This window comes from Calonectris borealis, chromosome 16 (assembly GCF_964195595.1).
Source record: "Calonectris borealis chromosome 16, bCalBor7.hap1.2, whole genome shotgun sequence".
Taxonomy (NCBI): Eukaryota; Metazoa; Chordata; class Aves; order Procellariiformes; family Procellariidae; genus Calonectris; species Calonectris borealis.
This window is the reverse complement of record NC_134327.1, coordinates 20,670,730-20,697,931: the sequence shown is the minus strand read 5'-3', so window position 1 is coordinate 20,697,931 and position 27,202 is coordinate 20,670,730. Positions and strand designations below refer to the sequence as shown.

The 27,202-nt window shown below is 42.8% G+C and overlaps 1 protein-coding gene across 2 annotated transcripts in view; it reads right to left on the bottom strand.

Moving 5' to 3' along the window:
- Positions 1-19,086, bottom strand: part of CLUAP1 (clusterin associated protein 1) — a 71,760-nt gene extending 52,674 nt beyond the window's left edge. For both annotated transcript variants that reach the window (XM_075165910.1, XM_075165911.1), the window contains exons 1-5: positions 18,966-19,086; positions 18,179-18,290; positions 16,060-16,144; positions 11,770-11,949; positions 10,564-10,659 (exon numbers count right to left, since the gene is read on the bottom strand). In XM_075165910.1, coding sequence (XP_075022011.1) covers positions 10,564-10,659; positions 11,770-11,949; positions 16,060-16,144; positions 18,179-18,290; positions 18,966-18,987 — 495 coding nt within the window. In that variant the 5' untranslated portion in view covers positions 18,988-19,086. The remainder of the gene's footprint in view (positions 1-10,563; positions 10,660-11,769; positions 11,950-16,059; positions 16,145-18,178; positions 18,291-18,965) is intronic.
- Between the last annotated feature and the right edge of the window lie 8,116 nt (positions 19,087-27,202).

Genomic DNA, 27,202 nt, shown 5'->3' with positions numbered 1-27,202 from the left:
AATCACACTATAAAAATAAATACCCCACAAAGATTATGAAGACATTGGGAAAAACATTTACTTTAAAATACCAGAGTTGGTCAATTTAAACATTGTTAAGCCATTAGCAAATTAAAGAAAATGAATTTAACAAAACCACTTTGACTATCTCTGACTCCCCACATGAGCAAATAAAGCACATTTTTCCTCCAGCCCAACTCATCCTCACTAGTATTTCTTACCCAATATAAAATATGCAGCAACACGACAACTGAGATTTTTAAAACCTGGCTTTACACAAAGGCTCTTCTGTTCGTGATTAAATCTGTGGATACAAATAGGCTGTATACTTGAAGGCAAAACCAATTTTCTAAATCTGTCCAAATACCAGGTATTACATTGCTACTGGCTGTACTCACAACTCCTTGTGCTCAAAAAAAGTGTGCAAATGAAACTGAGCTGAAAAATATGGCCTTGTTCATTTTCTTTTAAAGTAATGTACTCTTTGCAATTAGGTGTACTAATGAGAATACACATTATAATACACAAGAGGTTTCCTTTAAATTAACCATTAAAAATAGAGTTCTCAGGAGAGATGAGAAATATAGAAAAAATTATGAAGGCAAGAGGAGGTAAAAAGCAGAACAATTTAGGACTATGCCTGGTAATTACAGCTTGAGAAAACAAACATATGCAAAAACAGAGAGGTATTCATGAATAAGTTGGTTGTTTACCACTTACCAGTGCTTCCTGTTCAAAGTGTCCAAGAGTTCCCTGGCTATAGTTTTACATGATAAATACTAACTAAAAATCAGGGAAGCCAAGTGCAAAATTATTTTTGATGAACTAAAGCTGACAATTATTAAGGAAAACACACAAAGGCTCACAAGAGACACCATTTGCTGGCATTATTTATCCTCCCTGGTTGGACTAGTATTTGGTGCTGCATGGAAGGGCTGAGACTTTAATTCTTCAAGTTTTGAATCTCACTTTGGACAAAGCCAATTGGAAGTACTCACAAATTAGTTGGCTGGTTTAGACTTGAAAACTTTGTTTTCTTTCGAAATGAGAATTTCATTACAAAGTAATAAAGATTTCTAATCAAAGACTAGCTGACTGCCCAACGAAGCAGAACAGAGCACAGCCTGACAGGACGTTCCCCACTGGGCATGGAAAGTTAGCACCGAAGCCGGCTCTGCCCAAATTGCACCAGTTTGGGCATCAAAAATGAAGATAAATTTCCTTAGAGCAAAACTGTACTGCAGTCATTTCAAGAAATAATACTGATCTTAAAGCCTTCAAAACTCCACCTGTCTGAAGAATTTACTCGTCTCAAATCTGCATCCCTGCTGAGTGATGGTCCCCTGGGTCAAACACCAGCAAGGGAGAAGGCCACAGCAGATCTTCAGAGCAGAAGCCTGAGGTTCTGTCCACAGGAATCAGATCAGCAGCCAGCCTTCTGGAAGAGGCAACGAGTTGCGGTTCTGGCTGTTTGCTGCAGCAACCACCTTTTGGTGGAGAAGTCAGCCTGACACAGGACCACAAGTTACCGTTATTCTCCCAACACTCAGGTTAGTGTCGCAGTACAGCTTCTTTCTGCTGTAGAATAACCAAGAATAACCAAGCAACTGGTTCATCTAACCAGGAGTTCTACCTTGCTCAGCAAAAAAGAATCCTGTAGGATTACAAATACAGAGATAGTAACCTTATCAAACCCTCTTGCAGTTCCACTGCCAAACATCCAGCTAAACATAAAAAGGCTGGTGATGCTACCACTTTTCTATACCTGGAGGTTCCTGCAAAGTGAATTAAGATGCAAATTTTGAGTGCACTCACTACTTTGTATTGTCTTGCTGAGCAAATATGTTAATGTGCAAGAGGTAATCCATTCAACTTCATAGAATCATAGAATAGTTTGGGTTGGAAGGGACCTTTAAAGGTCGTCTAGTCCAATCCCCCTGCCATGGGCAGGGACATCTTCAACCAGATCAGGTTGCTCAGAGCCCCATCCAACCCGACCTTGAATGTTTCCAGGGATGGGGCATCGACCACCTCTCTGGGCAACCTGTGCCAGTGTCTCACCACCCTCATCGTAAAAAAATTCTTCCTTATATCTAGTCTGAAACCTCATCATTACACCCCTGTTGATACTCCTGCCTCCCTGGGTGCTGCAGTGTTAACGTGGAACACTGAAGCCATCCTAAATTCACACACTCCCTTGCTGCACAGTAATGTCACCATGCAGAAAGCCAATTGCACTTACTAGCCACAAAAAGCAGGGGCAGGAGGGTGCTACCATCTCTGCAAATGCACCCCACCACTTCCCTTACTGAGAATTTTCCCCCAGGAGCTTTATACTTCATTAACAATGAAGAGCCACTATTGCAAAAAACATTCTGCAAATATGCCCAGTGAAGCATTTTCAACTGGTAATGGTTTTCCATCATTATGCATCAAAAACTGATAAACAGCTTCCTGCATGCTTGATGTATGGATAAATGGATGCATGTATCTTCTGAACGGCAGTAAGGAACCAAGGCAAGTAATTAAGCATGACCAGCACACAAGTCACTCACAATAAATGTGGTGTAATATATATTGATGTGCTTAAGGTTTAGCAGAGGTTTCTAAACACCTTTTTTTGTGATAAGGACCAGAAATGAAAGCTTTTTTCTAACATACTGGTCTTGCACCAAACATTTTTTGACCACACGTTAAATCCTTCCTTGTTTTTCAGGAGTTCGTAAGCCTGATGCATACAAAAGTTACCTCCTCACTGCCACTGTTGCCTTCAGTCTTAGTCCAGGAAGCATCACAACCCTCTCCTGCAAATAGGGGTTTTGCAACTCCTGCTGTCTCTGCAGGCAATAAAGCTCTCCTTTTGAAGAGTTTATTATTCAGGGAGTTTACTAACACACACTGTGATCACATTTGGCCAACATAGGGAATGGATCATTAGGCATCGCTATATATGAACAGGAAGGTACAGGAGGGACATAAAAAATAATGCAGACCTTCTGAAGGAATCCGATACTTCCTAACAGTCTGTTTTCCTCCTCAAGAGATTAAAGCTTAAGATAATTGAGAATTTTGTTGCTTCCAGGCTATGCTGCTTTCTTGTATGCTCGTCTCGGCAGTCCACAAAGGGAATCCACAGAGACATTTCCCTACTCAGCAATGCAGAGCCCTCAATCAAAGGCAGTGTCTGAAACCCCCTGGCTATCCCGACGTGTAAAAAGCATGCCACAAGAAGATCTGTCACAGAGAACCAACTGGAAAGTATAATTTTTCAGCAGACCAAAAAGAATCAGAAGGCCTGCCTAGCCAGATAAGAAGTAATCTGAACATATGCTTTACGACAGATGAAACCCCTTACAAATGCTGGTATACAGACTGCTGAGGCAAGAAAGGGAACTTTAAACCTTTCTGACAGGCACAAAGTTATGCTGCTTTGTTCCCTCCCCACACACCCCTCCAGGTCCACCGGTCTTCTGGTTCAAGAGCCGATTCCGCTGAATTACCCTCAGCTGACAAACCCCAGCACGTGCTTACTGTTATCTTCCTACACCCTTAAAAACCTCGCCTTTCATTTACTTCAGGTAAGGTTTCATGGCACGCTGCACTGGTAAAGCTTGGATTAGTCCACAGGACTACAGGGTGTCACTTAATGGGTCCCTAACCAGGAGGTGGCTTATGATGTCTCTTCCATAGTCTGGCAAGACGACAAGGAACGTATCTCTTCTAGCAGAGCAAAAGCTAGGTTTGCAAGTCAATTCCCTAATATAAACAGATAGAAATGTCCTTGGGCAGCATGGACAGATGAGAGCTTGCTTTTTATTTTTTAAAGGGAAAAAAAGCAGTGTCATCAAAAAGGCAAGACACCCAGTCAGACAAAAATCTTTTCAGTTTCTCCTTTTATCCACATTCTTCTGTAACAAAATTAGAAATAGAATTTCCTTTCCTTATAGATAACATGTAAGAAAACTTCAGGAAGGGTTATGATTTTCTTAGGAAAAAAAAGCAACAAAAAGGAGTATATTTTTCAGCAGCATCTTTCAGACCTCAAAGATACATGAAGACATCATGCAGAGTTGCAGCAAAGGTAGGAGCAGGCATTGTGTATGCAGCAATACCACCCAAAGAGATAGTTTAAACTATTAGTTAACATCAAGCTTTTGACTTCAGTAAACATTGCCATACAACTCGGGTTTCCATTCTCAGCAAGGCTTAACCAGCAATAAGTGGAGTGGCTGTTGTATTCCAGCAACAGAAATACTGGGTGACTCTCTTTGGGCAGGAACAAAGGCATTTTAAATAGCTAAAAATAGCTAAAATCATTGTCCTTATGTTTAAGCCAGCACATTTTCCTCTTACATAATTAAAATTTTGACACGGCTATACTTTGTGTCTCATGAAGGAAGGTTAGGAATAATGAAACCTCACCAGATATTCAGAAGACAGTGTTTCGGATTTAGTCTAATTAAGTGGAACTTCTTGCAGACTCATACAGGTTTTGACAAATGCTGTGACATACAAAAGATGGTTCAAATGCCATTTTCTTCCCTGCCAAACTAGAATGGTTTTCCAAAACAGTCTAGAACTGAGCTACAAGAATTTAGATCTTCCAACTAGCTGACAAAATTATCAATGCACTGACTTAGCTGGTCCCCAAACTGCAAGGAGAAATGTGACACACATCAATTTATAGCTGATGCTATGCCTTCAAGCTAAATACTCCTTGGAAGTTCACTACAAAATCATTTCTTTCATAAAACACATCCACAAATGTTATATCCATGTAGCATATAACCATGGTTATGGTTAAAGCAATCTAAAATATAGGACAGTATTGATTCAACTATACCTTACAGTTCCAAGGTTTAATTTTGGCTTCCCACTTTGCAATAAGCCCTTTTCCTCAAAACTGATAGGTTAGGTTTTGGTTAGAAGCAGGACAGTTCAAAAAAATTGAAGCAAACTAGGTAATTTGCCAGAGTTCTGGCAATTTCAAGTTACAAATTTCCACTAGAAATCATATGTGTGGCAACTTTGTTACCAAAGCACAGGAAATGAGAGAAATTCATTTATCAGCTTCCCCCAGGCAGTATCTCATACCCAGAACTAACATTTGGCAGATGGAAAATGTTTCCAACGTTACGAATAAAATAATTTTTTTTACTTAACTTTCAAAGAGTACTGAATAATGCAGCCATCACTCAAATCAGATCTACCTCTCTACAGAAAGAGTAGGTGGCAAGCTACAACAGTGTGAGCAGGGGGAGGCAGGAGGAAGGGTTCTTTGATCAAAAAGCTGCAAATAAAGAGATTGTTGTAAATAATACCATCTCAGTTCCACAGCTGGATCTAAACGCCTTTGGCTCTCCTAAGAGTTTAATTCAAGCATTTCACAAACTGAAGTCAGTAAAGAGATTCTCAACAACTTCCATCAGTTTTGGAACAAGCTTATACTGTGTGCATACATAACAATAACACTCGTAGCAATACCCTGTACTTACTTAGAAATTTATCCTCCATACATTGGGAAACACTTTACCTGGCTGTTAAAAGCCTTAATCTACAAAATTACAGAAATTACTTTATTTACACAAGAGGATACACAGGGAATAAACAGTTTGTTCAAGGTCACAGACAGAGTAAGTGCCAAGAGGAGCATTAGAAAACAGACCCACTGTGTTGCCCGTCTTCAGCACAAGCTAAGTACATTAAAAAAAAAAAGATGATTTTCATCTTTCTTCAGTTTTACATGGCTTAGAGCTAATTAAGAGGTAAATAAAATGAAAACAACCTTGAGAAGGTCAGAAATCTTTATGCCTGCCACCAGCACAGAGGCAATTTTATTCTGGAATTTTTTTACTTCGTTATCTTACTGCATCTAATAATTCAGCAAGTCTAAGCAAGGCAGCTTTTTGACAGGCTCCTGCTAATGTGTCCACAGGACCTCTGGCAGATGCAAAGTGGCAGGCACTCCGAGTCAGTCAGCTTCGCTGAGGTGTTGCAAATAGCTGTGAATTTTTCCTTTTGGATTTCGGATGTTCAATGTATGATAACTCAAGAGCATCCTTCCCCAACTGATCAAAACTGGCCTTGACAGTGACTACTGCTTTATTTTGTGCTAAAGAATTATTTGGATCACCTCATCACTTCTCCCTCCCCCCAAAGATTCATCTTGCCATTTTCCCCACGAACGACCGATCACCGGCTGCTATAGGGTATAGAGGACCTCTGACTTTTCTAACATCTTTTGGCCATTTACAAGACCGCAGCAGTTAGTTCTGTAGGTCCAGAGGCAGCCACCACATGTGAAACCCAAAGTGAATGCATAGTGAAGTGGTGCTGCATTTTGCCCGAGTACTGACATTAATTCTATTGCTGCTTTTCTTGATTTTGGGCTTGACAGGCTTAATCACAGCACTGGTATTTTCAACTTCTACTTCTTTTAATCATCCTAAGCATTTAGTATAGTGTATGAAGAGAGAGAAAGAAATCCAAACAAAAACGCCCATCCCCACCTCAAATCCAAATCAACCTCTACCTTCCCCATCAAAAAAAAAAAAAAAAGCTTAAAACGGATTAAAGAAAACTGGAACTCACAGTGTCTAGTTACTCTTCCAAAGCTAGTTGTAAATATTCTGAAAATTGAGGCTACATAGTAATGCAATGCCAAGAAAGTCCCCCTGGCAGTAAAGGAAACAATGAAGATGAAGACATACTTCTCCATGCATAGAATTTGCTTTTCATCTGGGGATCTCACTGTGTTATACCATCGACTCCACTACACTCTATGAACTCCAACTTTGCAACTTCTATGCTCTAAGACTTGGACCAGTAAGACTGGAAACTGCAAACTACCTTGCAAATGTAAGGCTTAAAGGCGTTTTAAAATAAAAATTCTGTGTCTCCACCATTGCACTGCCACAGGACACCAATAACCTATACTGTGCTCATCCCCAGTTGGTCTAGAAACAACACAGCTTCAATGGAATTCAACATTCAACACCAAAGATCCTCTGATCAAGAAAGACTTTTAATCCCTTTCCCCCTTAGTGCTGCATTGTTCCCCAAAGTTAACTGGGCCAAGCTCCCGTTTAACAGTTACCTGACAGTGCAGGTGATACAGTCGTAATAACACACATGCATTGCCTGTACTTCTCCCCCTCCACACCTGGTGCTCCACAACCTGCTGCACGAGTTGGGATCCGCAGACAGCGGGAAAGGAAATCTCTCTACCTATCTGCAGGGCTGGAACCAAATGGCTTCTCTTCACATTTAAACTTTCTGCTGGTTTAGGATTGTTAATCAGGAAATGCCTTCCTCTTCTTTTTCAAATATAAAATCTGATTTCTTTTTTAAACCAAAAATGACATTTATGATTTTCATCTGATGAGAAAAGTACAGCTTTTGGCATTTTTTTTTCAAAATCTTAACTAACAGCATCATAGTCTGAATTCAGCAAATGAATACCTGTAAGTTTTGTTTCTTCCTCTGTTCTTAAATTAAAGGGTTTTTTACATTATAAATTAACTTTGAAAGCAGTTTACATATACATAAGAACTATATACCCAGTCAGGAAATAATGTATTTGCAAAGGCATCAGAAAGCCACAGTACCACGCTTCCAAGGAAACAAATACAGACTTAAACTCTTCCCAATAAATAGGCACATACATTTACATCACTATGTACCTACAATACATCTAATAGAACCATTCCCTTAATAAACTCTTCTCTAGCTGAAATTTGTTTTCATTCAGAAAGTAATTTATTAAAAAAAGCGTTCCATTACTTGGAGCAATAAAATTTATCTAACGTATAAAGCTTTTCTACACAGTTTCTATACAAATTATGTGCAAAAAGAACTCCAATAAAGAAAGTAAAGGTTGTGACACTAATTAGAGTCAACATTTCTAAAGGAAATAATGAGTTTTACTTCACTTTTTCCCAATGATCTTTCCCCAAAAGCTGCTCAGACTATGAGAACAGACCTAGTCAACCCATTAGTGCCAAATGCTGGCATTTCTTTTACAGTTACTGGAAAATGAAGCAGTCTTCACTTTGGATAGAAACAAGATATATCATCAGTCTGTGTAAGCCTAGGTAGGAAGAGCCTTCATTTAAATATTTGGAAATGGATGGACTGGGGGCGGGGGGGGGGTGGGGAGGGAAGAGGTTCAGGGAACATAAACCTACCATGTTTTCAAATTCATTAAAACAGTAACACAGCTGTCGATGCATTTCAGTATATGCAACAGGTTTCAGGACATAAAATGTAATGAAAAAATAAACCATACAGCTCTTCTATCGCCCTTTAATAGCGCAATCCCTCTGCCAGTGCAATTTATTGTGTGCATTACTTAGCCATGCAACATCAAAAGAAAATAAGCAATGGAAATCAATAATCTTCACATTAAAAAATAATAAAAGTAACCTTAGATTAATGGCAACTAATTTGATATCTACAGACAAAGCGCTAACTCCCCACATGAAGCCAAAATCAACTGCACTTCTACTTCTGCCCACCTGGAATCGGGTGGGAGGGGCAGGCAGAGGATGCCATCCCTGTGACCTTCTGAGCACCTCACCAACTCTGTGAAAGATCCAGGGAAGATGTGTGAAATGATAAGGGCAATTCCTTACTGCCCTCAACACTGGCTACTCAGTAAGAACTGCAGCTCCACTGACTGCCTTGGGCATTATCAGACCTAACAGCCATGGAAGAAAACAGCAGCATTTGGCTCTAAGCCTCTCATTTGATGAGCAAATTTCATACTTCAAGTGAAGGGCAGAGTTGGGTGCTTACAATTAAAAAAGGAAAACTTGACAAATTCCACTGAACAACTGGTTACTGCAGCCTCATGGCTTTTAACCTGAAACCTATTTGCTTTGCTACAGGCTCAAGTCTCAAACTTGTCACACACTTAGGTACCAAACTTGGCATTTAACACACAAGCCAAAAATGGGTTCTTCAGGTTTAACAAATCACTGAAGAAGGCTGGAACCAGTCACAAATCATTAGGAACAGAGCATCAAAGTCTCTTCTGCTGCTCTCTAGAGGTTCTCACTGTGCTGTCATAGTGTCACCGTGTGCTTTTAAGATATAAACTCAGAGCTAATGAGACAGAAGAAAAGGTCATCTTTCCTAAGACGGGATTTCTTAAAGACAGCAAGTTCAATCTGTCAAACCTTTTTGGAAAATGTAAACTGTGTACCTATATAGGATTAGTTAGCCCCATCTTGTGCACTCAGTCATTATGCCACAAGAAACATGCGCTCTCTGCTGTATATAAGAAATACCGTCCTTTTAGAAATTGCACCTTTAAATAGTCTTCCATTGAAGATTTCTTAATGGACCCAATGAGAAGTGGCTGCACTGAAGCACTTACTCACCTCTTGATTTTTTATTTCATGCTTTCAGCACACTGCACTTGTGCAAGTCTCTTTTCTAGGGCCCAGTTCTAAAGTCAGTTGGACTCCTAAAAGCCTTGATTAAAAGTGATTAAACAATGCCCAATTTCAAATCAATGCTTGAGTACTTTTTAAAAATGTTGCCTTATACTGACCTATACTTGACTTTTTAGTGGAGTTCTTAGGGATGCTGCACACAGAAAAAAGAGTTTAATGATCCGAAGCAAATATTAACGTTAGGTAGCATTTGTGTGAAAGCTATTTCAAAGCCAAGAAATTAAGCAAAGAATGCACGATGAGAAGTGACTGATTAACGGTTTTGTGACAATCATGTATGTTGAATTAAACTGGCTTATCACTTCTCTCTCCCTTTTGAAATATTAATGCCTCTCACACTGCTGCATACTATGCTGACTTACGTATCTAGCAGAAAAGGCAGTATTCCACAGATAATCTTCCCTGTATATCACCTACCCTTTGAAACACTTTTACTCCATCAAACAAGGATCTGGGACCATTAATCGTCAAGGCATGCAGTCTAGGGCTCTTACAGGGTGCACTTCCTACAGCTCAGATACTGCAAATCTGAAGATTACCAAAAACAGTACTAGAACATTCAGGGTTTCCCTTCTTTAAATGTTTATTTCCAGAAAATGAATAACCTCCAGCATTGCAGATAAATGCATTTAAGAAAATAATTGGAAGACTTACTGGCAGTGTTTCAGGACACTTCCGTGACTTCATGCAACAGCTTGTGATTTTACAACTAAGCTGAAGAATATGTACCCTGCAGGCTTGCGAGGCCTTCAATTACTGTAACAGAAATAATGAGCCTTGCACTTGGAAAACTAACGGCATTTATCTTTCAGAATATATCTATCCCCACCACTAAAATGTACATATAAAGTTACTATTTCCAAACAGTCCTACAGAGAGTATTTCAGTTTCCTGCTAAAGAGAAAATGTTCTCCCAGGCTTACTGCAATCCAAGTATGAATATGAGTGGGAAGGAAATGCAAACTTTCAGACCCATTCCTTCAAACTCACAGAATATTCATTTTAGATGCAGCCGATAAGAAGAACTACTGACACTTTTTTCACCTTCTTCCTTTGCAGCACCCAATGAACACAAGTTCTTATACACTCTCCAGGGTGTACTTACCCTTAGCTCAACTTCTTTGCCAAGTAAGTCATACAAACTTGCTCCTTTGGAGGTAATTTCGGAAGCAAGCTGTCTAGCTGCCTTCAAGTCAGCAATCTGGAAACACAGCAACAGCACTGAATAGCAAAAGAGCATCCTCAATATCACAAAGAAAATCCACGACAGATTTTTCCCATTTTGATGTTAAAATCACATAGGACGTCAGCACAGTGGCCGAAACTCTACTATAGTATTGAAGAAGTCGTCCACTGGAATCAGAGGGAGCCTGTCTCTTGCCTTTAAAATGGTCTAGATGAGACACCATTTAGACATTTCTGGATGAAACCCCCGCCACTTTAGGCTAACAAAAAAAAAACCAACCTCCTCAAAACTGTGACTAGGTCAGTTGTTGGTTCATGTGCTGCCCAGGGCAAAGGGAAACATCACCTTTTTCATAGGCAAAAGTAAAAAGTATATATACCAAAAGGTATGTGACTAGCACATTGCATAGGTAATGAATACTGATCATCTACAAGTGTTTTTTCATTATTTCTTCAGGTGCTTTCTTCAGAGAGACACACCAGACTTACACAGAGGAAAAATCGCTTGTGGTTCTGCCATTTTTTCAAGAATGGTAGCATTATTGCTAACAAGCAGGCATGACATAGTGTAGCCATAAAAGAATCAAAGACTAAAAATATTAGAATATAGAAGAGGTGCTAAAACTAACAAAAAGCAGTAACAGGAATTCCTCTTATTTAATAAAGTGTTGGGTTTTTTTTAATATCTAGAGATGGCATTTATTTTAAGGGCTTGAACAGCTTTGATGTCTGTTAGGATAACATGAAGATTTCCCTTTCCTTCAATGCAAACGGCTGAAAACCAACTTTCAGTCAGTATTTTGCAAACTCTGTGGCAACAAGGTTAGTAGATAGAAAATAGTCTTTATTCCAGCCTACTCCAATATTTCTATGATTTCAACAGCAGTCCAAACCAAAAATAACCAATTTTGTGCCACTGTTGCCTCGTATTATGCTTCTGGTTGAGAATTCACAGAGATTAAAACAAATCATAGCACATCACCTCAACTACAGAAAGTATGAGTTAAAACCATACCCATTCCCTTGCGAGAACATTCTCTACTTAAGTTTCAGGTAGAAAATGGATTTGTTTTTCATAAGTCAACACAAAACCCCTGCCCAAAACAGGAGTATAAGTTTTCCTTACTTTTGAGCCAAGATCAAACTTGAACTTGCTGCTGTCTTCCTCACTCACGTCTGCACGTTCCACTCCCTTGGTATTCATAGCACCATAAAGCACAGAGGTGACCTTTAGCAGTTCCTTCACTGCATAGCCATCTGCTTGGTAAAGCTTCTTAGTGTTGAGCTTTATGTGAGCTTTGGTAGCCTTTGGGAAGAAAGAATGAATTCATCGTGTCACAAAGAACAAAATCCTCATTTACCTCTTCACACTTCCCTCAAAAGCTCTTTGTGGGGGCACCATGCTCTGCTTTACAGAAATAAATCTTCCTATTTGGAAACACAAGTTTGCCTCATCATATTACTGATGTGTCTAGAAGAAATTTTTCTGAAACATGTGCACTTTCTGCATGTCAGAACATTTGCAGATAATTGCCAGAATGAAAAAACTGAAACTACCCATTAATTCTTCCCTGCATGAAGATCAGCAAAAACCCTGTGCACCACTTAAATTCAAATTAAGTTTAAGTGGAATGTAAGTGCTGCCCAGGTCTTGTGACGATGCTGCAGAGAGGTAAATTTCACCCTTAATGAGTTACAAGAATAAGATAAATTATCCTAATTTAACTGTCTTCTATTCCAGCAGTACTTTCAGAATATTTTATTGTTTCTCTCAAATTTCTCCCTGCTAGGATATTAGTGATTTTATTCCCTTGTCTTCCATCTCTGAAAAGTACAGACAGACCACTAAGGAAAAAACCATTAAAAATTATAATACTATCTTTTTATACTTCAAAATAATAAAGGGGAAAAAAGAGCATAATAGAAATGATACATCTGTCACAGAAAGGGCACCAATGTTGCTCTTGAAATTCCTGACAAGATTATATTATAAATGAATAGCCCCAAGGAGCCAACACCAAACTTCAGGTAAAACTTTGAGGCAGTCTTCCTGATGGCACAACTAAACAAGCAAGCAAACAAAAATTGATCACCGGTTATGAATATAAAAACTAAGCATCCAAATGACTTAACATCTTTTATTCGGTATCTTTTTAAGACGAAACTTCTGCTAAAATGTTTATCCTTTGGGAATACTGTGTGGAAGAAAGAATCTATCTATGATTGACTCATGGTATTACGCAACTTTGGTATTGCAGTGTTACCGTAAGCAATTCAGACCCCCCTAGGGCTCTGACAGTGCAAGACCTTCAATCTGGGGAAAAAGACTCAAACATTAGAATGGTTGGGTAAGATTTGCCCATTCTGCACTGAGCTTCACTGAATAATTGACTGCAGGAAAATTTCCTGTGAAACTGAAGAGAGAAAGGACCACATGTCAAACCATGGATTTAGCTCCAACTTTTCAAAGAACAAAGGAAACAAAGCAAATAGTTGTTGGCCCATGTTTCTTTGTATGCATCTTGTCGAACTTCGTGACTTTACAATCAGATTTCCATTTCCAAGAAATGTTTATCTCTTGCCTCTCTCATCCCAAAATCTCAACCCAGCAGAGAAAACGGACTCTACATCTGCTTCCTGCTGGCAGGAACTCAGCTGAATAGTGAAGTCAAAACTTCCAGAACAGATTGCTGATGTTGTACACCCTAAGCTAAGGAAATACGAGACTTACGGTACAAAAAACCCTAATCGCTTTTGAAAATTTTGACCAGCGTGACCTCAAATGAGCCAATACACAAAGTGGAAAGCCAGATATGTTCTCCTTCCTTCCCTTTCAGTAGAAGGAATCTAAAAAACTAATCGCAGAAACAGTAGGTATTAAATTTTAAGAGAAGCAGGTCATTAAATTGTCGGAATCTGTTAAACATCCCCTACAAAGACGACTAATGCACCACATCATAAAGGATGTTGTTAAAGATAGGAATTCCAGTTTCAGTTAGAATGAGAGGAAATGGTCTCAAGTTGCGCCAGGGGAGGTTTAGATTGGATATTAGGAAAAATTTCTTCACTGAAAGGGTTGTCAATCATTGGAACAGGCTGCCCAGGGAAGTGGTTGAGTCACCATCCCTGGGGGTATTTAAAAGACGTGTAGATGTGGCACTTAGGGACATGGTGTAGTGGGCATGGTGGTGTTGGCTTGACAGTTGGACTCAATGATCTTAGAGGTCTTTTCCAACCTAAACGATTCTATGATTCTAAGAGAGAAAAATCAATGTGTAGCAAAAGGAAAAAAAATGCTTTTTCACTCAAAGACTACTTAAAAAGAGGAAAAAATACACAAGTACATATATTTTTCAGATTGACATAATGGCACTGCTTACTCAAGAAGGTAACTTCATGTTTGGAAAGCTTGAGACAGTCACCTATTTTATAACAACTCTAAATAGTTTTAAAGTATCATTAAAAATCACCTCCATCTATTCTGAAGATCAGATTACTACAATGCAATAGAAAAGAGAAATAGAAATATACTCCAAAAACAGCATCAATAGCCAGAAAGTTTGCTTTACTTTAAAATCTGCTTTATTGTTATCATGGAGCCAAATTTTGACAGTGTGATGGAAATGCAAAAACAGCCCAGGGAAGAACCAGAACTGCCAGCTGAGTGCTCCAGCCATTCGGTTGCAGAGGCATGGGCCTGTCTAGCCCAAACATTTCACATTCTTTCCTGTACAACGGCACATTCTTGATAGGAAGAATGAGGATTGCTCTCACCTCCCCGTTTTGTTTAATACTTAGGATAGTCTCCTGGGTACTGAAGTAGGGGCTTTAAATCTCCACAAGCTGAAACGGGAATTGAATACACGATACTTCCCGGGAAGCACTCAGGAAGATTATTAGCGGACATCGCATCAACTGCTTCTCCCATCACTTTTTAAAAAACAGATGTGTCTGCCTTTTGCAAAAAGTTTGGTACCTTGGTTTGCTAAGTATGTTTTCATGAATGCATTTCTATGAGACTAAACTCATCAGAGGCTTTTTGCTGCACTCCACCTCAAATTTGGATCCAGGTGGGCTCGAGTAGGAGCCAGGTATTGAGCCACACAGACTAGGGCAGTTCTAGGTGGGCAAATGATTAAAAAACCACATAAGACAACCCTGCAGACACTTCAAGAACTTTTGGGTCCGAAAAGGAGACATTTGGTAAGTTCTCAAACTATCAGTAACACAGAGCAATACATAATTTGTGTAAAAAATTAACACATCTTTACCCCTTGTTCAGTAAAGGAGAGCAATACTCTAGTTATATTTCATGATGATTAATCTATCCTGATATTCTCTTCTGAGACAACTCTGTCTCCATCAAATCTCACATCTGGCTACAGATGCATAAAGTTATTAGCTACTGCAGAAGATACCTGTGGATTCCATGGAGAGCGAATTATTAAGGCAATGTCTACAAGCTTTTCTCATTCTGAAAATGCTGAAAACCTACAATAATCCCCATATTATCTTGTAATATTAACTTAGACTGAGTACAGGATGATTAAAGAAATTTCCATTAATTTCATTTTCTGAATCATATTATGTAATTCTGCAAAACCCTTGGGATTTCTTACATGAAATCAGCTATTAAAAGGAAAATATATTTTAAAAATTCAAAAAAATATTATAAGAAATTAATCTTTGATATTATCATAAAGACGTCCATTGCATACAGACCCACCCGCAGCCCCATTAAGTTTTTCCACCTGATTAAGAGTGCTATGTAAGTGTGTCATAACAGCAAAGGCTCATGCTGCATCAAAATGACAAGAATTATATGAAGGACAATGTTATTTTATTCCACGAGACTAAAAAAGTTGATGGCCCAATTCAAGTATGCTCATGCATAACATGGTAAAAGATTTGATCTGAGAAAAATATGGCTCGATCTAGTAAGTGAGAAGGCTCACACAATAGAATACCAATATATGATTCTATATAATGAAAACATCAGAAGTTATGACCATTCAAGTATACAAAAGAATCAGGCATCCAAAGTTAGCAATAAATATGATGGGATCTCTTCTGAGCTCATTTAGTTGGCTTCAAAAAATTTCATACCTACAGCTGTATCTTCCACTATTACCTTTTTATAAATATGAAATGATAAGGATGAATATTGTTTTACTGTTAGAAGTTTAGGTCCCAATTCTGCAAAGAGATGTACATAACTCTACACGATTTCAGTAACAGCATGCCCTGGCCTGTTCAAGTTTATAACAGCACAAGACATACAATACAGCACAAGAATACAATACATACTCAGCCACGCACTGCAAGGAAATTGCAAGGGATTAAAAGAGAAAGCATTAAAGCTAATATGGAACCAGTATTTCAATGTGCTTAAGGACGACTCCTTAGGCAGACTTACCATGAACTGAGCCACTGCCTTAATGAAGAAAACCCGGTCCTGTTCTGTCTCCACATCAGGAGGAATATCAGTCTGAGGTTCATACCTGTGGGAAGAAGCATGCATAGATTCTGGCAAGAAATACATGCGCAATATTAAAGAGACTGGTTCCTTTGTGAGGCAAAAATCAAACAAAACAAGCATGTACGAGACTGGAAAATAAATCTTTAGCTCCTACTGCAGACTGGGGTATCCAGACCCTGGAACGCATACGATGTGTTTGTGTACAAACTGCAAAAGCTGTAAAACCTGAGATGCTTCTCCAGAAGGAATTGTTGCTGTGGGGTCCTGCATACATCTTTTCAGTCAGTTTCGCAAAGGAGCAAAATTTAGCTGGCTCAATCAAGTCTGTGAAACACTTATTTTCAGAAGTAATTTACTAACTAAATCACAAGCTGCTTATATAACTCAAACTAAATTTAATCATGTGTGGCTTCACAACTTAAAATACCAGGCATACGACTGAGTTAATATTCCCCAGTCTCCCAGCTAAAATGACTTGTACTAGATTACTATTGTTGGCAATAACAAAAACAGCCTTGTTCTTAAAATGTTATGACACTTTTTCACACTCTCAAAATACACAAGAAAAGTTCACACTCAGACATCATTTCAAACATATTCCTTTCAAAAGTAAATGAAACTTATGAAAAAGCAAATTGAAAGATTGTGAAATGCTTTTAAAAAAACACTAGCAAGATGCAGAAACTTCTAGAAGTCACCAGCCTACAGGAACCAGGGAAGAAAAAAAGTAAATTCCCAGTCTCATAAAAGGCTTCGAGATTTTCAGCATTCAGACAGGCAAAAAAGCATCTTCACTTTCAAATCACATTTGAAATTATGAGCAAGGCACGTCCAAAGTAGCCTCTCCGCTTTCAAGTGTAATTAAAAGGCTTCTAGAAGCTTGGGAAAGCTGTCTGTCTGTGTCAAGTGTAATTCTGGCCTGTAACAGAAAAGGATCCCACTGTTTAGCTGCTATTTGGTCTGAAAGTGAAGCACTTCACTATTAGGCATAGGGTTCCCAGTAATCTTGTAACACAGAAGTTTAAGCTTTAAAAACTGTTCAAGTTCATTAGAGAAACATATTTTTAAAACAATATTTTTGTTTTCTTTCAATTGCTCTGTTATTTTACTGTCACATACTGGGGGGGACACACTGATTTATGTTTTTACACATGAGTTGAAAACAACCGGTAATTTAGAGCCTCAGCGTAACAGCAGTATTTTAAAGAATATTTAGGTAACTTAATCCAATTAAGTAACTTAATCCAAGTAATTTTGAAAGGTTGTAAATATTTCCCTATTTTATTACAATTGCAACAGTATTCAGCAAATTTCTAACTGCTGAGTAATTAAACTTAATGGATACTAATTATGAATCCAAGCCAAAAAATAGCAATCGGGCAAATGGGCCACTGTCATATTTTCAATTGTAATATTCTACCTTATAAGTAGCTTAAAGAACTTCGTTTATTTTTTCACTTACATGGGAGAAAGAAGATTATGTGTAATTTGATTAGCACCTCAAGTTTCATAAATATTTAACCAAAGTCTGTCAATGGGTTAAGTGGATGTAAAACCACAACTGGATAGTACTGTATCTTTTTTTTTTACTAAACATGGCATAGATGCTAGACAATAGCAGCTTGAACCAATAACAATTGTCGCAACAAGGTAAGAACTAACTGTATCTTGGTAAGTTCTCACTATGTATCACGCTGTTTGGGGTACAAGGTCAGATATGGGCAGAATGGTAATGGGAGCTTGTAGAATATGTGAGAGAGATACGGCTACTTTTGAATAAGAATGTCCACCTTCAGGATGCAACCTCTGCCAGGACTGAGTCATTGTATTTTCTACTTCAGCTACTAAAATACTTTTTTTTGGTTGTTGTACAATTAAACTAAACACCTGCAAACTTAGCTACATTTTCTATCTGATATTTAGACCTCAAAGAATGACTAAATATCACTATGTTCCTCTTTAAACTTCTTAATACAGTTTCACACCAAAACATCAGCTCCAAGCGTACCTATCACATCCCAGCATCACCCCAACATCTCTTAGCCTAATCACCAACCTTTTCACCAGCCAGAGAAGCACTTCTGAAACAAGCATGAAGTTTGGGGTGTGGAAATTCTCCATAGATATGAGTCGAGGATACCCCAGTGCCCTCATCATCTCAGTAAAATCTGAAAAACAACCAAGAGCAGGAATTCCTTCTTACATATCCAACATGGACATTACCAAGAACTCCGGTTCCCATAGCATGCCATTTACCAGTAGGTATGCCCGGTTCAAAGTACTGTTAAAAAAAATCCTGAATGGATTAATTAAAAAAATAAATATCACTTCAATAGAAAACATGCCTGAGTAAAAAGACGACTTTTTAACAAGAGATTCACTGGGCAGAAACAATGTTAAAACAGCTTCTCTCTACAAAACACACCACTTAAATGCAGTTAACTATGGACTGCGGTGATCACCACTGCGCAGCGGCTGTGCTACCCCACTCCCCTGCGTTTATTATGCCCTGTTAAAGCGCAGCCTGCCAGTCAATTTAAGGAAAGGCTCCGATCCTGCACCAGGCTTTCCTGTAGCCCTCGCCTGAGGCACCGCTTAGACCCCAAGCGCCCCTCACCCGCCCGCGCGGCCTCCTGGATCTCTAAGTGAAACTTCAGGGCAAAACTTAAAGGAAAAGCGGGACCGGCTCGGCTGCTGAGGCACCCAGCGGGGCCGGAGCTGCTCTGCAGGCCCCAGGGAGCTGCGGCAGCCCGGGGGGCCTCAGGGGGGCTGAAACCGGGGGCTGCCGCGTCACGTCCCGTCCCGTCCCCCCGCCCCAGACCCCGCTCAGCAAGGCTCCTCACTCCTGAGGTCGCGGAACGACATCGCCGGGGCAGCCCGCGGGCCTCTGCCTGCCGCCGCCGCACTAGGCCGCGCCGCTCGTCTCTATGGCAACCCCCCTACGGCGCAGCGGCCGGGCCAAACTCCTGCGGAAAGCGAAGCGCCCTGGCGGCGGGTCAGGCCCTGGGCTCCGGCCCCTCCGCGGCCGGGGCGGCGAAAGCGAGCGGCTCCGTGGGGCGCCCGGCCTCCCCTTTGCTCTGCAGGGTGCTGGGGCCCGCTGGCGAGATGGCTGCCCCTGAGGCGCAGGCTGGCCCCACTGCCCGGGCAAATCCGGGCCGGCCTGCCTGTCATGGCTGTGCCCCGTGCGCTGGGAGGTGGCTGCGAGGCTCCACAGCTCACCAGGCGCCCTGCTGAGGGGACATCCAGCCGGGACAGGAGCTTTGCTGAGCCTGTTTTAAATGTGTTATTCGGGGGGGGAGGCTCAGGGCCATCATCGGTTATTTTCAGGGAAGACCCGAAAGTAGCCGTGCCACGTTAAAGCCTGGCTGCTGTGGTGTGAGGAGGAGGCCGTGCCCCCCCACGGACGGCACAGCAGGCGCCAGGGATATGAAAACCCACGTCCTCACCTCGCCTGAGCGGGCACAGACCCACCGCTGCCGCATCCCCGGGAGCCGAGTCCCCGGCTCTCTGGAGTCAGCGCATCCACCTCCCGCCCGCTCTGCGGGGGAGGACTGGCATCTCCCCGAGGGCAGGAGCCCGGCGCGCAGCTCTGCCCGGCTGCTCCAGCCTCGCAGGGCTGAGCGGAGGACGAGGACCAGCAGGAGGGCAGGCGGGAATGGTAGAGGGAACTAACACTTAAGGGTTAATAGCAGAGCCATTGCCTGGCTTGCTAGTGCAATCTTTTGTAGCTAGCAACTCGGGTAGACAAGGTGCTGTTATAAGCATAATAAATATCGTAAGCAGAAGTTACAAAGGCTGTGTAGATAACAGGATCCTTGAATTACTAAACTAACTAACAATTCCTGACTGAGACCTTACTGCGGTGCATCCTCCCACTTGATAAGAGAGGATAGGCCTTGAGCTGGCTCGTTAGGCCTCCTATGTAACACCTGTGATAAGTGTCCTATGTAAATCACTAACAATGAACAACTGTGAAGGGATAAGTGTTAAAGGACGAGATAACCTGATGCCTCGTTACATTCCAAGAGTCGAGGAACTGATGAGTTAATTAAGTGACCATGTATAGACAAAGGAAGCCCAGAGTTCAACTAACGGACACAGTGGAGAAGACTATGGACGACCACCGGAGAAGGAAAAGACCCTAATCCTAATTTTACTGCGCATGCTTGGACTATGTAAATGACTTCCAGGAACTCATTACCATAAGACCACCTTTTCTAAGGAATGTAATGAATATGTATATATTGATTGCATATAACCCCTGTAAGTTAAGTACCCTGGCGCGCACGACTTTGGTAAACATACCTACTTTATAACCTTTTAGGTTGTGGAGTCTGTTTTCCGCACGTCAGGAACACCTTCCTCTCTACAGTCACGCGTTTCTGATGGGCATCCAGGGTGCCATGGCCACGCAGACACAACTGCGGTACGTGGAGCGCTCGCTGAAATGCACAAGAGGTCTTTGGCGCGGCCCAGACTGCGCATGGCTGCCCGGCGGCAGAGCCAGACCCCTGTGCATTCATTGTCCATCCCCACAGACACCCACGGAAACCAGTGTCCCCGGGCCAGCCAACACGGCTTCTTGCCACCTCTCGGCTGCTACCCACAACTGACACTGGCTGATCCTGTCAGCAGTTTCATAACAAACTTCTTAAAGGCTCTTGGTGTCCTGAGTTTGCCCCTACAGACATAACCAACAGCAGTTTTCATGTTGATGCATCAAGTAAGAACAGTATGACAGCTTCTCCGCTAACACTTGGTGGTTTCAGGTGTCCTGAAGGGACAGGAGCTCTGACCAGGAGACTGCAGAAACACCGGACGGAGCGGCCGCAGCTCTTAGTGACAGGGTCATCAATATCACAGGGTGGAATGAGTTGAAAATAATCTAGATGTCAGGCTGATCTATGGATGTCTCAGGATATTTTGCGGAGCAGTCGGCAGTTTTCCAGTTCTAACTGCCCAAGACATGCACACATGGGCTTTATATGGAGCAGTACCATAGCCACGTGATTGAAAAAGTAATCAAAAGCAAGGAAATAGCAATAAATCCTAGAAAGAATAAATATTGAACTGAAGTAGTTACATTAGAAAATAGGAGACATGATTAGAGGCTGGGTTTCTTATGCCAGAAAGCCATGAGATAGCAAACCTTAAATAATTCACTAGTGTATCAGCCATCCAATAACTTGGGCAGGGGAACCAGAGAAGGAAGGAAACGTTCCCCTGCTCTACTGCTGTGTTACATTGACTAGCAGGCAGGTGGAATGAAACGTGGGGGAAAGCCAAAGCTGTAAAATAAATGAAAGAAATTGACAGTGTCCTGCTTACCTCAGCTCTTCACTTGATATAAATATCAGTAATATTTATATATTAATACTAGGCAGCACAAATGTGCCGCTGGAGATGGAGTGGATGTAGCTTTGAACTAAATAGGGGCCCAAAGAAGAGCAAACTGCAGCCGTATAACCATGGCAGGAGCTCACACCACATCCACGAGGGCTAAGTCTCTTCCCCTGCCGCCTTCCCACCTCTAGAAACCCGCACCCAAAGGAAAAAATGCTACACATCTCTACTTACTCCCTAGGCACGTGAACTAACCTCCATGGAAACAGCTCCCCATTCCACAGCCCAGTTCCCACTTTTGAGGGATGGTTTTTTCCCCCCTTCATCACTACAAAAGCTGGAAATTTTGTTGGAAAGGAAAGAAAATCTATAATTTTGGCGCAGGTTTCTGTGGCTGAGCTATCAGATGACATTGCGGCTTCTGAGTACAGATGGTAATACCTTCACTGCACATCTGCAGTGCCTGGTCTCCGTCCAAACCTCTAATTTCGTTTAGATGAAATTTCATTTCTTTAGGGCTGTAGGAAGGCACAACTGCTGCTGCGGGCCTGGTAGAGGTGTAGGAGGAACCCAGCCGGGGGTGGTGAACACCATCCAAGCGATGTGTAAGCATCCAGCGGCGCTGACTGCCACGCAGGCTGGTTTCTAGCAGAAGATGGTGACCCCACCTTGCAGCCTGAATCCGCCGGCGATAAGGAATTAGCAGCCCCTGCAGTGACCAGCTTTGCTCTGAAATGCAGCTGGGACGACAGAAGAGATCATTAGCAACAGCTATTATTTAACACCTCATGGAAAAGAATATCCTTCTCTGTCTGTCTCATATGCTGTGCATGTGAATTTTGGGGCTCCCCAAACCACTTTAGGGCTGACAAGCACTAAGCATGCTGCAAGTGGGGCCAGGCAAACCCCTCCACCATCATCTCATCCTATTTTTTGCCTCCATTCTGGTTTCAGGACTCTGCCAACACCTTTTAGCCCCTCTCTCTGGCTCCCACCCATCCCCAAACACACCACTGAAGTCGAGTCATCCTTTGGCTCGTGAGCATCCATTAATCAAAGATTTCACTGAAAAAACATTGACCTGGGCAGCTGAACATCATTGATCCAGGCTACATGCCGCCGGATCCCTTTTGGCTGCTGGAAGTGTAGGAAGCACAGTGTGCTTTTAAATAGTCCATCATTCAAATATCGCGTCAGCTTGATGTCTCTGTGTCAGCTCCCAATTTAGCAAGAACAGTGCCTGAGTTTGCTGTGCACGGCCTCTCCGTGCACCGGGAGAGCCTCGGTGTCTGGACCAAGGCAGGAGATGAGCTCTGCGATCAAAGAAATATGGGAAGCAAAAGCCAGCTCACTGCGAGGATGGCTAGACCTCGTGGCACCCCACCGGTCTCCTCTGCTTGTTTGTAAGAGCTGTTTTCACAGCCCCTGGGGAGAAAGAACAATTTGGCCACATCTGCCCATACAGGATTCCCCGCCTCCATTTATGGAGCTAAAACATACAACCTCCATGTATATTTTTTGCTGCTTCACCCCATTATTGCCATTTTAGGACCAGAAAAATAAATCTTATTATTTGCCAGTTGAGACCCCTTTCCTCGCTGTGTTCACCAAACACTCTTTACATCTCAAACAGCGTTATCGATCTCGCGGTCAGAGTCTCCTGGCCGTCAGCCAAGCGTTTCTTCATTTCTCCCCATCTCATCTCAGCAGTGCTGGTTGCACCCTTCAGCAGCTGCTCCCCGTCTCGGGCTGCGCGCGACCCCATCCCTTCAGGACATCTCCCCCCCCCGCTATCTGTCAGATTCTCAACATATAAATAATCAGCTCTATTAATCTTTCCCTGTGTCGTCCTCTCAACCGCCTGAACTCTTGTTGCCATCTTCCTGCAGATGAAGGCTTCTTTTTTGGGGGGCAATATATATATTTTTATTTTTAGTGCTCTAGTGCTCTTTCCCCAGCTTGTTTTTTTTGGCAGCTCTTGGCATTGAAATTGCTATCACATGTTTATAAGTCAAATTCTCACATTATAGAACCTGGCAGATTGTTCTAAAACATTTTTTTCCTCCGGTAACAAGGAATAATGCTTCGTGGAGAGCTGTTGTTTCATGCTGTTACCATGGGGCAAACTTACTTGGAATCAGGCTGACCCGGACCACGCTCGCCGAGGGTCCGTGCTCAGGGATGTAGCAGGCGGACGAGTGCCACGGGCCGGCTGTGAAGACAGGACTTGTTCCAGCTCATAGACAGCCCCAAGGAGCAGCTGTGGCATCTCTGCCAGATAATTGGAAAGGAAATTTTTTTTGATGCCTTAAAATCTAGATAGAAACTGTGCGCAGTGGCCGGGCGAGCCGTGCTGGCGGGGAGTTTGGGAAGAGGGAGTGCAAGGGCAGGTAGTGGCATCACCACTGCAGCCAAAACACCTTCCCAGGGACAGGCTGAACCACAGGAGCAGGAGGAAAACCTCATCCATGCCGCCTGCTCGGACACTCGTCTGTGCCCCGGCTTCTGCTGCTGCCTCCCGCAATGGCTCTGCTGGATTCATGTCACAGATAAACTGTCATTCTTCCCCCTGTCCCGTCACCTGGTTTCCTGTCTCTTAGGAGAGCAGCTATGTTTGATTTCACCCTCAAAGATGCAGAATCACCCAGTTTCTAACAGGACCACACAACCGGGCAGATAACCAGGCTTTTCTCAGCCTGGGTTTTGTCCCCAAGCCAGTGTCACAGGCACGAGGCTGCCCAGCGCTCCTGGGTCGGCTGCACGCTGGTTCCTGCTGGGCTACTTGAACAGCCTGTACCCCTGTTTCATTCAAAATCGCACCCTGGTATCTGTCTAGAAATCCGCATGTCTAAAACCAAAAAAGAGCTTTTTCTAGCTAAAACAAGCGTCTGGCAGCCTGAGCGCAGCTCCCGCTGCCCCGGGGAAAGCTGTGCCGGGGGGAGGTCTGGCCAGCAGACAGGAGCTCCCGGCATGCTCAAACATCCCTCCAGCAGCATCCGAGTCCCATCGTTTCCCAGTGCCCTTCTGTAAAATGACATGCAAAGCAAAGAAAAAGAGCTTCAGGATTTTCCTGCTCTTTTTCTGATGCTGTCTTACCTGGTTATTCTCGCACTGCAAATTCAGTCCTCGATCCCAGGGATGGCAGGACGGTAGCTCTTGGCAGGGCCAGGACATAATGTGCTGTTGAAAATATGATCAAGTGAGAAAGCAAGTCTTTTTTACTCTGATTTCTCTAACGTTTTTTTAAATCAGGAATAAAAAAATTGAGATGATCAGGCATTCTTCAGATTCCTCAAGCACAAAATAACAAAACACCCATCTGTGCCCTCCGTGTTGGGAAGAAGGGGTAAAAAGGCCTCAAGCTTCTTTTGCATCCCAGGAGACCCTCGTGTGAAGTCGCTGTACGCTTCAATATACTCTAAGTCACCTTTGACTGTGAAAAAAAAATGAGGATGTGGTCATCTCGATGGTGGAGGAAAGAAAACCTGTTTCTGCTGGGTTGTTTCCCAAGCTACCCGTTAGATAAATGCTGCAGGAGGGTATTACCTTTACAAATAAACCCTTTATAGCTTGGGAGACTGGGAAGGGAGTCTGCCAGAGTAATTCGCTCAGAGAGGGGCTGGTGCAAAAAGAAAAGGCAGGGTAGGAAATGGTGAGGTTTTCATTTGGCTGGTATATGGAAGTGTCATGCAGACACTTCATGATCAGTTTTTTGCATCCACTTTCTGCTTTTACTTGCAAGTTGGGCATCAATTTTTGCTCCTTTAATCACAGCCTCCCCCATTACCCAGCAGGGGCACATCAATTTTCACCTAAAGGCTGTTTTCAACCCTGGGCTGCAACATTTGCTGCCCCCATCCACACGATCCGAGGTTTCTGTTTGCTGCCGAGGGCTGGCTCAGCTTGCAAACTCCTTGGTGTTGGCATGGAAGAGAGTTTCATGAGCAGACTTGTTCCTTCCCACTTTATTTAACTTTAACCTCATCACTCCAGAAGCAAGGAAGGGAAGATAAGCACTACTGGGAGGAGGGGGAATGGCTGGGGATCACTGGTGGAAGGTGAAGTGCTATTGGTGCCGAAGAGCCCGGGGAAATCTGGAGCCTTTGTGTCTGGGGAAGGAAAATATCCAGGAATGTCACGTTCCCCGTAATTACATTGCAGAGCAGCTCCCTCCCCGTTAATGCGCTGGCGTTAGAGAAGAGCTGGGAGAGCAGAGTGCGGTACCCAGGATAAGCAGCAGCCCATGTATCAAGCGGAAGGGGTAATAAATCAACAGCCTCCGTTTGATCACTCAGCAGATAAGCAAGGGAAGCTACTTAGGATGAAAAAACATCCCCAAGCAAGTAGATTTCCAGATCTATCTCAGACTTTGGCTGACAGGTCAGGAGCGGAGAGACTGGGTTCTCATTTATATGCAGTGAAAAACAAGATTATATTTCCACTCTCCATTAGCTCCCTCCGAAGCGGAGTGCCATTTGGCCCGCCTGAAGCCAGCACTAAGTGCTGATTTCCCAGAATCTGCCTAATTTCAGGGTGTCCAATTTAAGATGGCATGGCACAGCTTGATTTAGAGACAAGACGGCACTCCCCACATCCCTGGGAGCTGAAAGTCCAGATCATCTTCACTACAAGGCAGAGGGATCCAAAAATCATCGTTTTCTCATGAAAAGTTTCGGTGTGTCTTTCTACAACACCAACATTTTGGCTCTTGACCCACCTGGAGGGAAGGGTACGGAGAACAACCGGCCAAAGTGACAAGGAGAAAGAGTCAACGTAGGCTTGGAAGGACGCTATCGCCAGTTCCCAATTTGCCCTCTTTGATGAGGATCACTGTCCTGGTTCCGGCTGGGACAGGGTTAACTTTCTTCCCAGTAGCTTGGGGGTGTGCTGTGTTTTGGGTTGGAGCGTTGATGGCCCATTGATGCTTTGGCTGTTGCTGGGTGATGCTTGCACCGGGAGGGGGGAGCACAGCCGGGGTGGTGGACCCAGCTGGCCAATGGGGTGTTCTATACCATGGGACATCATGCTCAGTATAAAAACCAGGTGTGTGGGGGGGCTCGCCCCCCGTTCGTGACACGCGGTCGGCGAGCAGTTGCGTTGTGCATCACCCGCTTTGTGTATTCTGTTATTGTTGATGTTCTCATTGTTATTATTACTGTTCTACTTCGTTTTATCTCAATTATTAAACTGTTTTTATCTCAACCCGGGAGCTTTCCTACTTGTGCCCTCCCGATTCTCTCCCCCATCCCACCGGAGGGGGGGGGTGATCGAGCGGCTGCGTGGCGTTTATTTTTGCTGGCTGGGGTTAAACCACGACAATCACCAAGCAAAACGCTGCTTTCACAGATGAGGGGTACAAGCCCAGCACAGCGCAAGGGTGAAGCCAGCCCTCCTGGGCAAGGTCCTCTTCTCCAGCCTCTGGTCTTGGCATAGCTACGTTATTTAACTAATTGCAATCATCGTTTGGGCACCGCCATCAAAACTAAGGACACAGATGAGTGGAAATGAGAGCTCTTTCAGGATTATCCCAAATACTCCTTACCTGTGGAGGTGCCACCTTTGCCCAGTTTTCACCCCAAGCATGGCTTTCCATCTTCCCCTGTTGCTATCAGGGTGCTGCTTTCTGGCAGCAGCTGGTGGGATCATGGAGGTCTGGGCCCTCAGCCCCCACCACGCAGCCGGGGGTGGGCTTGGGGACCACCGCGGCCGGGGAAGCCACGCGATGGGGAGCCCAGTG